The sequence below is a fragment of the Dipodomys ordii genome, unplaced genomic scaffold (genome assembly GCF_000151885.1).
Source record: "Dipodomys ordii isolate 6190 unplaced genomic scaffold, Dord_2.0 Scaffold153, whole genome shotgun sequence".
NCBI lineage: Eukaryota > Metazoa > Chordata > Mammalia > Rodentia > Heteromyidae > Dipodomys > Dipodomys ordii.
In genome coordinates this window covers 1,197,983-1,210,116 of record NW_012267369.1, presented here as the reverse complement: position 1 = coordinate 1,210,116, position 12,134 = coordinate 1,197,983, and the positions used below count along the sequence as shown (strand labels likewise).

Here is a 12,134-nt window from a genome sequence, read left to right as displayed (position 1 = left end):
GACTCCCAGAATCCCTCCCCGGGGCAGGGGTGGGGGGGAGCGGCTGAGGCTGGGCTCAGGTTTCAGAGCAGTCATCCACAGACGTCAGGCGAGGCCCACAAAGGGCAATGTTGGGGTAAGATGCCGGGAGAAAGACGGATGGCTTGTTTCCATTTTTATAGGGGTTTTCTGCAACCTCAACTCTCACCCCTCATCCCTACTCAACTCCCAGCCCGCCGTCGGCCAGCCCTTCCGTGGGAGCCGCCAGCTGCAGGCACAGGCCGGGCCAGGGTGGGCCTGGTGCAGGGGCCGAGGACCCATGGCCCTCCTGCTCTTGGCTCGGGGCCTCCGCGGAGGCTGGCGGGAGGCCATGCCAGGAAGCCAGGACTTTGGAAAGGCCGGCACTCAAATGCGTCTCCTCCACACGGTGCGGCCATGGAGCTCCAGCATGCAGCTGCCAGGCCCCTGACCACCAACACCACCACCGTCCACCACCACGCCACTGCCCGGCCTTCTCTGCGGCTCGTAGGGAGGAGGCTGAGGGCGGCGGCAGGCCCGGGGTGTCATGTGCACCAGGCGCCCTGGCTGTCCCCCAGGCCCAGCCTCCCCTCAGGGCCTCAGGTGGTGACGTGAGACTTGCGAGCAGAGACGCGAGTATCGAGGGCAGCCGAGAGCCACAGGGTGGCCGTGCCCGGTGCCCGTGCGGGCTCGTGTGCCACGCTTACACGACCGCGTTCTACCAGCCAGCCCACAGAAGGCGCCCAGCCCAGACAGGAGCCCAGGCAGGAGGCTCCGGGTATCAGGACTCACTTCTGAGTCTCTTAAGAAATGTGGATGTGGCCTAATGGCTGACCTTACTAGCTACCTAAGAGATGAGAGTAAAATCCCTGAGCCACCATTTGCCAGATATCCAATTAGGAGACACAACGGCCCCGGGCCAGGCTACGCTGGGCGGTAGGAAAACGGCCCAGCAGGGCTGAGGATACATGCTGAAGGGCGTGTAGGATCACTGCCAGAAACGCTTAAGTTGTAAGCGTGAAAGTTCCGGCAATCCAACTTGAGAACCCTTCTTAAGAAACACCCTACAGGTTCACGCAGTCATGGCGGACGCTCCAGCCACACTGCCTGCCACTGAGATGCTGGAAATGCCACTGCACCTGCCAGGGAGGAGGGCGTAATGACGAAGGCTGCCGCCACTGCCGGCTGCCCCCTCTCCCCCCCTGTGCTGGGCCCCATGAAACCCCAGGGCCCCCGAGCTGCACACAGGTCCGCCAGGGGTTTAGTGGGACACCCAGCCAGGAGCAGTGGTGCTGCTGGGCGGGGCGGGGGCGGGGCGTGGGACGGGGGCGGGCGGGGAGGAGTAAGGGCTTGGGGAGTGCGGGGTCTGGAAGGTGCCGGGCGGGTGCCAGGCCCCCCCCCCACAGAAGGCTTTGCCAGGAGCCCCAGACCAGCACCATCTTTCTCACATACGCCACACATCCCTTTGTGTCTGGCTTTGCCATTCCAGCCCAGTCTAAGCCACGGAAAAGACAAGGAATCTGCAGAGCCGGGGTGGGTGATGGATTCCTTGTGGGATTCTGCAACACTGCAGTATGTTTAAAAAGTTGTCCAACACGACACTGAGAAAACCAAGGTTGGAGGTGGGGTGGAGTGCTCTGAACGCCCCCCTTCCACACCAGCGGAGCCATGGTGGCCCCCCGCCTGCCCCTCCCCAGCGCGCACCGGCCCCTGGACAGAGGCCCTGCGCCCTGCCCTGCCGTGCGCCAGCCTTTCTGCGCCAGCACACCCGCAAGCCCACCCCCCTGCCAGCCCACGCGGGACCTTCAGCTGTGAGCGTGTCCCTCCCGTGACCCGGCACCCAGCAGGAGCCTGGTACGCATTGTCCTCAGTGAAACGCAGGCTGAGCAAATAAATGGACACGTAGCCTCAGGAGCGGCCACGAGCCTGGAAACCCAGGAGCGCCCATTTCTGGAGGCATACGCACTTCAGCATCCGGCAGGCTGGCGGGAGCCTGATTCCTCCACCTCTGCCGGGCAGGGGAGGTGGCAGCTCCCGGCGACCAGTGGGGTGCCCGCCTGGCGCTGCCCCCCACCCCACCCTCCCGTCCTCAATGATCAGATCCACCGCCGCTCCCCAGGAAGCCGAGGAGGTGATGGGGGAACGGGAGTGCCGACTAACGCCAGCTTTATGCCCAGGCTCCGCCTAGCTTACCTACACCAGCCTCTCAGCCGCGGGCCCGCAGCATGGGCAGGATCGGGGCCGGCACTCACCAGGGATGTGGATCTTGAACTTGCCACTCTGGCCAAAGGCGCTGTGGATGAGGCCTCGCTCGCCGGTGGACAGGGTCACCTCGAGCCCCACGAACAGCTGGATGTTGGTCTCCTTCTTGAAAAGGGAGCGGCCGATCACGTTGTAGTCATCCATTACCTGCCACAAAGAGAAGGTGTTAGCGCACGCAGGAAGCACTGTGCCAGACGCAATGCTGCGCGGAGCGGGGCGGCGGCGGGCCGGGGAGCGGGCCGCCCCGACACAGCGGCCCGCGAGCTGGCTTCGGGCTGGGAGCGGGCACACCGGTGCAGTCACGGCCACCTCGCTCGCTGTGGGCCGGCCTTGATGCCTGTCGAAGGCCCAGGGCCCTCCAGGGCTGGCGGGGCCCTCCAGGGCTGGCGGGGCCCTGCCTCTGGACTCCTTCCTGGATTAGCTGTGCCTCCACTCGGCCACACGCACCTGTGTGCAGTGTGGCCCGGAGCTCTGCCGGGAACCCCGGGTGAGCCAGATGCCATCCTCTGCAGCCAGACGCTTCCGCAGTGCCTCTCCGACCAGCCCCACCCTTGGTGGCTCCTTGACCCGGGCCGTGAGCCACGTGTCTGAGAACGCGCCACCAGCCACAGCCAGTTCCACCTGGTGTGTCCGCGGCACCCCTGGCCGGCCCTCCGAGCCCCTGGCAGCCCCACGCCCTGCGGCCCCGGCTCAGGCCCCAGGTGAGTGTCCAGCCGGCTGGTGGCCCCGGCACCCCTGGCCGGCCCTCCGAGCCCCTGGCAGCCCCACGCCCTGCGGCCCCGGCTCAGGCCCCAGGTGAGTGTCCAGCCGGCCGCCCAGAGGGTCCCAAGGGAGTGGGCGGACCCTCCGGACCCTTCACAGCTTCGCCTGTGAAGCCGCCCCCACCAGTCAGATTTCCCAAAGGGTAGGAGCCAGGCCCGGGTGGCTGGTGACAGTCCCAGAGGGAGTCCCAGAGACCCAGGCCCACACTGCCCTACTGCACTCCAGGGAGCCAACGTGGAGCAAGCCCGTGCGAGCTGACCAGAAACAAGCACACGTGACCGGGCCTCTCACAGGAAACCCTGAGCCACCTTCCTCCAGGGGAAGGACCAGCAGAACCCGCCAGAACAGACCGGTGCAGCCAGTCTTGCAGCCCTGGGCTAGTCAGCTTGGCTGGTGACAGCTGAGCACCGGAGAGGGGTGTGGCAGCTTTGCCTGGGCACCAGCAGGAAGCCAGCAGTGTGGAGATGGAGCGGGCGCACCGTCAGAGCGCAGGGGACGCGGGGTGTGGAGACGGAGCGGGCGCACTGTCAGAGCGCGGGGGACACAGGGTGCGGAGACGGAGCGGGCGCACCGTCAGACAGAGCACGGGGGACGCGGGGTGTGGAGATGGAGCGGGCGCACCGTCAGAGCGCAGGGGACGCGGGGTGTGGAGACAGAGCAGGCGCACCGTCAGACAGAGTGCGGGGGACGCAGGGTGCGGAGACGGAGCGGGCGCACCGTCAGACAGAGCATGGGGGACGTGGGGTGTGGAGACAGAGCGGGTGCACCGTCAGAGCACGGGGGACGCGGGGTGTGGAGACGAAGCGGGCGCACCGTCAGACAGAGCACGGGGGGCGCGGGGGACGGAGACGGGGCGAGTGCACCGTCAGACAGAGCGCGGAGGACACGGGGTGTGGAGACGGGGCGGGTGCACCGTCAGACAGAGCACGGGGGACGCAGGGTGTGGAGACGGGGCGGGCGCACCGTCAGACAGAGCGCGGGGGACGCGGGGTGTGGAGACGGGGCGGGCGCACCGTCAGAGCACGGGGGACGCGGGGTGTGGAGACAAAGCGGGCGCACCATCAGACAGAGCGCGGGGGACGCGGGGTGTGGAGACGGGGCGGGCGCACCGTCAGAGCACGGGGGACGCGGGGTGTGGCGATGGGGCGGGCGCACCGTCAGAGCACGGGGGACGCGGGATGTGGAGACGGAGCGGGCGCACCGTCAGACAGAGCACGGGGGACGCGGGGTGTGGAGACGGAGCGGGCGCACCGTCAGACAGAGCGCGGGGGGCGGAGACGGGACAGGGTGCGTTGGGGCACGGGAGACGGGGGCACGGGAGACGGGGGGCACTCCTCAAGCGGAGGCCTGTTTTGGCGTCTCGGGCCGGGGTGCTGTGGCTCTCCTCCCCACAGCACGCAGATCCGGCGCGCGGAGCAGGGCAGCAGCGGCAGGCCTTCCCCACGCCGCCCCAGGCTCTCCGGAGCCTTGGAAACCTCTGCCTGCTCCTCAAGCTGTCAGAGGCTGTAAACGGATTGCTTTGTGTAGTAGAAATGGTCTCATTTACCCTAAAATCCTTTTGGAAAAACATCTTCCATCCGCTGTGATTCACAGCACCAGATAAAAGGTGATGGATGAACTGGATACAAACATGGATAAGAACAGTCATTTCTACTTGCTCAGCTGCCGCAGCTCAGAATCTCCCACAGGCAACCTCCTTGTCCTCCAGAGCCCAGCTCCAGGGCAGAGCGCCCAGACCCACATTGCCCCCGGGGGCACTGAGGGGACCCCGCCACGCGGGGCAGCTCTAGCCGTGTCCCCCAGAGGAGCCCGGCCTGGCCCGGCTGCACGCTCAGCCACACCCCCGGCTCTGGCCTGGCGGAGACACCACCCCACGAGGGGAGCTGGAGCGCGGAGGCAGGGGCCCCGCTGCCCCGCACCATAGCCCGGACCCCAAAAGGCTGCAGCTGCGCTCACGGCCAGATCTAAGGGTTAGTGGCCAGGAAACGCCAGTCAAGTCTGCCAGCCCCATGTTGCCCAAGACGCCTGGCCCTTGGGGGCAGATCTGACCGAGTACCACAGTGGCTGAGTAGTGAAGATGGCTTGGGTCAGGACCACGAAGGCATGGTGCTGCCCGTCCATAACCCAGTACTCCGGAGGCCCAAACAGGAAGACGCGACATTTGAAGCCAGCCCAGGTTGCATGCAAGAACTCTCAAGAAAACAAAAACCACCACAAAACAAGGAGCACCCCAGGACTGGACAGGCCCAGAGCAGGGCTGCTCAGCAGGCTCTGCTCACACTGGTCGGTGGACATGCGCGGCCAGCCTCTGGGCCCGTGGGCAGAGCCCCACATCTGCTGTGCATCCGCCGGGCTGACCGGCCCGCGGACCCCGGCTGAGGGGAGCCCCGGGGCCCAGCCACACCACCTGGCACTTGGAACACGCAGGCAATGAAGGGGTCCGTGACGCGGCCCCGGTGGTGGGCACTGATTTAAAGTATTATCTTAAGCCAACTCCCACAAGGCACGGAGGGCCGTTCTTCCCCAAGCCGCATCTTAGGCCAAGGCTGACTCTATTAACTTCAGGGGGAGCGTCAAAAGGCTCGGGGGCTTTCACGACAGACAGACAGACGGCCTGGAGTTAGTGTCAGCGCTGCGTACAGGGAGACGAGGCCCCGTGTGCCCCGAGGTCTGGCTGTGTGGGGCGCGGCCCCGTTCACTGTTTAAGCACGTGGGATGAGGGGAGGAGCGGGGTGTTCTGGGGCCTCCCGGGCGGCTGGGGGCTCGGGCCGGCTGGTCAGGAGGGAGGTCAAGTCTGGTCAGCCAGTCCTTGCGTGTCAGGGCTTCTCGGGTATGATAGGAGCAGGCGGATGAGAGGCCCGGGGCCAGCGCCCCTGGACCCCGCCCTAGGGAGGAGCGGGGAGACAGCAGCGGCCGGCTGCTCCCCCGGCAGCGGCTCTGCCTGCTTCAAGGCCCACTGTCAAGTGCACGCCACGTATGCTGCCGCCCTGTGGAGGGGCAGGGTGACCGGGAGGCTCTGTGGGGTAGCGGCCGGCCGGCAGGCCCCTCCCCGGACCTGCACAAGCACGCACCCTCGGGCCCGGGCCTGTCGGGGCGTGGAGACTCGGTGGCGATGGCTCAAGGCCAGCACACAGCCCTGCCCTGCCCCCAGCAGTCAGTGCTGGGCCCTCGGCTGCTCCTCGGCCGGGCAGCGACCGGCCGCACCCTGTGGGCGCAGGGGCATGGAGCCGCCCAGCTTGAGAACCGGGCTGTGGGACAGGGAGCAGGGCACTTACGGGAAGCCAGAATCCCAGCGGGGCCAGGCCCGGGGCCGGCCTGTGGCAGCGAGAGGAAGACCGCACCGCGCAGCTGCCGCAGCCCGGCAGACACCCCGTGCGCCGGTGCGGCCGGCACCACCCGCTCATCGGGTCTCCAGGAGGGTCTGGCGAACCCCCACGTCCAGGAAAAATGGGTACCCAAAGATAGGGAGGGCAGAGGGGGTGGACGGGAGCTGGGCTGAGGTCGGGAGGCTGGGCCAGGCCCCAGGTGGACCCCAAGGCCGGGTCTGTGGCTCTGGGCTCTCCCCCCCCCCCCGTCTGCTGCCGCACACGGCTCCCGGCGGGCGTCTGCGACACTCCCGGGGCCCAGCCCTGCGGTGGGACGGCCAAGCGTGCCAGAGATGGGGCTGGCCTCAGCACACGGACAGGTCTCTCCACGCCCCCCACAATACACCACCCGGCCCAGGTCACTCCCTCCACCAAGCCAGAGTGGGGGACTGGGGGTGAGAGACGGTGTGTGTGCGCGTGACTGTGTGACTGCATGTGTGTGTGTACTGTGTGTGTGTGACTGTGACTGCATGTGTGTATGTGTGCGCGCGTGACTGTGTGACTACATGTGTGAGTGTGACTGTGTGAGTGTGACTGTGTGACTGCATGTGTGTGACTGTGTGAGTGTGACTGCATGTGTGTATGTGTGTGCACGTGACTGTGAGTGTGACTGACTGCATGTGTGTGTGTGACTGTGTGAGTGTGACTGCATGTGTGTATGTGTGTGCACGTGACTGTGTGAGTGTGACTGACTGCATGTGTGTGTGTGACTGTGTGAGTGTGACTGCATGTGTGTGTGTGACTGTGAGTGACTGTGTGACTGCATGTGTGTGTCTGTGTGAGTGTGACTGTGACTGCATGTGTGTATGTGTGTGCGCGTGACTGTGTGACTACATGTGTGAGTGTGACTGTGTGCACATGACTGTGTGACTGCATGTGTGTGTGTCTGTGTGTGACTGTGACTGCATGTGTGTGCGCGCATGACTGTGTGACTGCATGTGTGTGTGTGACTGTGTGTGTGACTGCATGTGTGTGACTGTGAGTGTGACTGACTGCATGTGTGTATGTGTGTGCGCGTGACTGTGTGACTACATGTGTGAGTGTGACTGTGTGAGTGTGACTGTGACTGCATGTGTGCGAGTGACTGTGTGACTACATGTGTGTGTGTGACTGTGACTGCATGTGTGTGTGTGCGCGCATGACTGTGTGACTGCATGTGTGTGTGACTGCATATGTGTGTGTGACTGTGTGAGTGTGACTGTGTGTGTGTGCGCGTGACTGTGACTGCATGTGTGTGTGTGACTGTGTGACTGCATGTGTGACTGTGTGTGCACATGACTGTGTGACTGCATGTGAGTGTGACTGTGTGTGCGCGTGACTGACTGCATGTGTGAGTGTGACTGTGTGACTACATGTGTGTGTGCGTGTGACTATGTGACTGTGTGTGTGTGCGCGTGACTGTGTGAGCGTGGCTGCCTCTGTGTGTGTGAGTGTGACTGTGTGTGTGAGTGTGACTGTGAGTGTGGCTGCCTCTGGGAGCGTGAGTGTGACTGTGAGTGTGACTGTGTGTGTCTGTGAGTGTGACTGTGTGACTGTGTGAGCGTGTGTGAGTGTGACTGTGTGTCTGTGACTGTGTCTGTGAGTGTGACTGTGTGTGTGACTGTGTGAGTGTGTGTGAGTGTGACTGTGTGTGACTGTGTGTGACTGTGTGAGCGTGGCTGCCTGTGTGTGTGTGTGTGACTGCGTGTGAGAGTGGCTGCCTCTGTGTGTGTGAGCATGACTGTGAGTGTGACTGTGTGTGTCTGTCAGTGTGACCGTGTGTGTGACTGTGTGAGCGTGGCTGCCTGTGTGTGTGTGACTGCGTGTGAGCGTGGCTGCCTCTGTGTGTGTGTAAGAGAAAGAGACACAAGTGTGCTGTTTTCCAAACTACAGCCTCTTCTGGCTAAAGGATCAGACACTAGCCTAGCCACAAGGAGGGAGCCTCTGGAACAGCTGGGGGCTTCTTGGTGTGTGCGTGTGGCGTGCTGGCGGCTCTCCTGGGGACAATGCCGGCCGGGCCGGTGGGTCACCCAGCGGCTTCCGGGGACGCGCACACGTCGTGCAGGCACGTCGTGCAGGGCCGGCCCAGCCAGCCACTATCCCAGCCTCAGCGCAGGGACTTGGCGGCCGGTGATTGTGTCCTCACACGCATCTCTCTGTGAGGGCTGGGGAACTGCCCAAGTGCTAACGTAGGGATTCTAATTCCAAGGCGGGCAGGCGGGCAGGCCGACGGCGAGACAGAGCCGGGGCTCCCGAGGGCTGGCCCTGAGGAGGAAGGGTTGGCAGGGCTGGAGTTCTGCCACCCACCGCACGGGCACAGCCGGGGCAAGCCTCTGCAGCCTCCGAAAAAAGTGGCTGTTAGGATTAGGACTTCGATGTTAGTCAGAACACCAAAACCTGACGTAGAGCACCCACCTCCCGGAAGGACTCCTCTGTGGTTATCAGACTGAGAGAGACACTACGCCGCTGTGGAGACCAGCCACGCCAGCACGGCCAACAGCCAGAGCCAGGACAAGCATTCACCCAGCAGCGGCCACAAGCCGGAGCGTCCATGGGTTCCTCCTCACTCCCTCTCATGCCGTGAGCAGAATTATTCCTCTTAGAGCTGCGGCCCAGAGACCCAGGAAGACACGTGTGCACACGCACATGCCCGTGCACGCACACGCGCGCACACACACACACACACACGGGAGAGCCCGAGGCTGCCTGGGACGGGCAAGCCGTGCTAGCGGCTCTTCGCTTCTCTGGTCACCCTAAGGCTACCAGGAATGACAGAAGGACACGGGCACACCTGGACAGAGGCGCGGCTGAGCCCTGGGAGGCTCAAGGGGCCGCTTTTGGGCCCGCCCGCTGGAACCTGGGCGAGGCGAGCCACCTTCCCTCTTCTGTAAGAAGAAGGAGAGGGCTGGGCGCCGTGGCTCCCGCCTGTCAGGCTGGCTCCTCAGAAGGCTCCAAGCCATCACTGGACAACTGGGAATGCAGCAGAGACGCCCAGTGCTGGAGTGCTAACTCGGAGCACAGATGCTCAGGGACGGGGCCCAGGCCGAGACCGGGCCGACGAGCCTGGGCCGCAAGGCTGCCGTGGGGCAGCGGGAGGGAAGCGGCCTCTGCCCTGCCCGCTCCATCAGACCAGCTCCAGAGGCCAGGGCTGGCCACGTCACCCTGCGGCGTCTCTGCCCTCCACGGGTGCGCAGGGCTACACGGGCCAGGCCTCCGGACTCCCCCAACGTCTCCTTCACCTCAGCCCTTTCTCCGCAGCCCTCCGCCAGAAGCGCTCGGGTGAAGCAGCCGGTCACACCGGCGGTCCCACAGCGGCCTGCTCGCGGGAGGAGAGGCAGAGTGGGGCCCCGGCCTGGCCACGTGTGGTCACACTCCACGGCACCCGGAGGAGGTCCGGGTCGGGAGAGCACACTGCCCGTCCGTGCCGCTGTGCCGGCGCGGGTCCCACGCGAGCCGCCGCGTCCACCAGGACACCAGAGCGCAGGGCTGGCCTGGGGAGGCGGCCGCTGACTGGGGGTTGCGTGGTCGCCTACTGGCGTTGCGCATCCAAAGCTCAGGGACAGCGACCAGGCCCCGAGTTCAAGCCCAGGACCAGAGCAAAAATGAACCACAACAACACAAAGACACATAATATCCGTAGCCTAAAGGCACGCCGTAAGTGCTCAGCCAGCGGCGAGTGGGCTGCTCCCTCACTCCTGCGGCTGGCCTCGGAGGTGGGGTGCAGCGGCCCCAAGGCCAGCCCCCCTCCCACCCTCTCCACAGGCCCCCGTTGGGCCCCCTCCGGGGCTGCTCAGGGGCAGCCGCTGGTGGGTCTGGACGCCGACCCCTGGGGCGGCCAGCCTCCCTCAGGGGAAGAGGCCTCAGCCTCTGGCTCTGGAGGCGGCTGCTCCGGTCCTTCCAGCGCGGAGGCAGGAGCCAGGCCAGGGCCGCCCCGGCTCTCCCCGGCCCTTGAGCGTCTGCCTGCTCCGGCGGGAGGCGGCCCTGCCCGGCCAGCACGGGCCTGACAGGAGGGGCACGCTCAGGGACAGTGGAGCACTACACGGCATTGCACCCGAAAAGCTGGCAAACCATGGGTCGGACGGAGGGGGATAGTGCTGCAACCGCCGCACAGCTGGCCCGGGCCCCCGTCAGGGGGAAGGAGTCGGGCCCTGGGCACAGGAAGCTTCCTGGGCCACAGGAGGGGAAGGGTCAGGGAGGGCTGGAACGGACGGTGGGAACAGACGGAGCCTGCCCCGGGTGGGCTGGTGCTGGTGCTGTGTGGGGCGGGGCCTGGCTGAGGCCCCGAAGGCCCCGCGGAGGCTGCCCAGGCCACGCCCGCTCGGCCCGGGACCACGAGGTCATCTGGACCCCTAGGGACACAACGGGACCAGCCACCGGGGACAGCGCTGCTCACGGGAGGCGGGGCAGGCCCGACGGCCAGCACTTCCAGAGGGCTGCTCCAGCTCCGTCCAGCCGGGGACAGGCTGGACGCTAGGCCTGCGTCCTGTGACAGCGATGCACCTGGCCGCGTGGCCTTCCGTCTCCTTCCCTCCTCTGGGCCACCCTGTAGGTGTGGCCTGGCCGGGCCCACAGCCTAGACACAGTGGCTGGGGCGGGCAGGAAGTGTCCCAGAGGCTGGCGCACGGGAGCCGGCGGGGCAGGGGCTGGGCTGCAGGCACCAGAAGGGCTGTTTCCACCACGGAAGGGAGAGCGGGAGGAGAGCCAGGACAGCAGGGGCCTGCCTGGGGCAGGCCTAGCTCTGCGTGGCCCGGAGGAGAGAGCTCATGGGCCTCTGAGACCTGCAGAGGCCCAGCGGCCTGAGGGCCTCCCGGCTGGGCCGGGCCGGGCCGCGGGTCCCACCCTCCGCTGCGGGCTGGGGAGGCCAGCATGGCCGCGCTCACCCGGTCCACCACGCCGTGCTTGTGCTTCAGCTTGTACACCCTCAGTGTAGGGAGGAAGCTCTCCGTGTAGTTCCTGTCCTCCAGCCCGTGGAGCAGGGTGCCGTGGAAGGCCAGCCGGCAGGAGTTGGAGTGGATGTCCGCGTCCAGCCGGGAGCCGATCACCAGGCACAGCCGTGGACAGGTGATGGGCTTCTCGAACTCCACCAACGCCCACTGCTGCCGTGGGCAGCCACCCTCGGGCGCCCGGCCGGCGCGGTCGGCCTGGCTGTCGGGCGCCGCGGGCGCCGCGTCCTTGCTCAAGTACTGCTCCTGGAAGAGGTACTCCCGGGAGAAGTCGAAGGAGTCCGGCGCAGGCTCCCGGTCGAGGCCGTCTGGGGCCAGGCTGAAGAACAGCAGGCGGCCCATGACTGTCTCGTGGCCCACGGTGATGTGGAACTTGGCCTTGGTTTGCAGGGGCCCCCGGAAGTAGGGGATCTTCTCCACAGAGATGATGGCGGCGTGCAGGGTGCGCAGCGTGTCGGGCGCACACACCAGCCCGCGCTCCAGCAGCTTGGGGTCAAACTGAGTCACACAGAGGCCCAGACGGTCCCCCTGCATGGCCGAGGTGACCGGCGTGTGGAACATCTGCATGGACTTCACCTTCCTCACCACCTGCTCGGGAGAAGAGGAACAGCGCTTGAGCTGGACCGGCCCGAGTCCGGCCGGACACCGCCCTCCCCACGCCCAGGACCCCAGAAGGAGCCCAGCCAGACACCGCCCTCCCCACGCCCAGGACCCCGGATGGAGCCCGGCCGGACACCGCCCTCCCCACCCTCCCCACGCCCAGGACCCCAGAAGGAGCCCGGCCGGACACCGCCCTCCCCGCCCTCCCCACGCCCAGGACCCCGGA

General features: G+C 66.1%; 1 protein-coding gene across 1 annotated transcript in view; it reads right to left on the bottom strand.

Moving 5' to 3' along the window:
• The window catches only part of LOC105997768 (selenocysteine-specific elongation factor-like), a 39,987-nt gene extending 28,095 nt beyond the window's left edge, over positions 1-11,892 (bottom strand). The window contains exons 1-2 of the mRNA XM_013032292.1: positions 11,246-11,892; positions 2,250-2,406 (exon numbers count right to left, since the gene is read on the bottom strand). Of these exons, the coding sequence (XP_012887746.1) occupies positions 2,250-2,406; positions 11,246-11,875 (787 nt within the window). The 5' untranslated portion in view covers positions 11,876-11,892. The remainder of the gene's footprint in view (positions 1-2,249; positions 2,407-11,245) is intronic.
• Between the last annotated feature and the right edge of the window lie 242 nt (positions 11,893-12,134).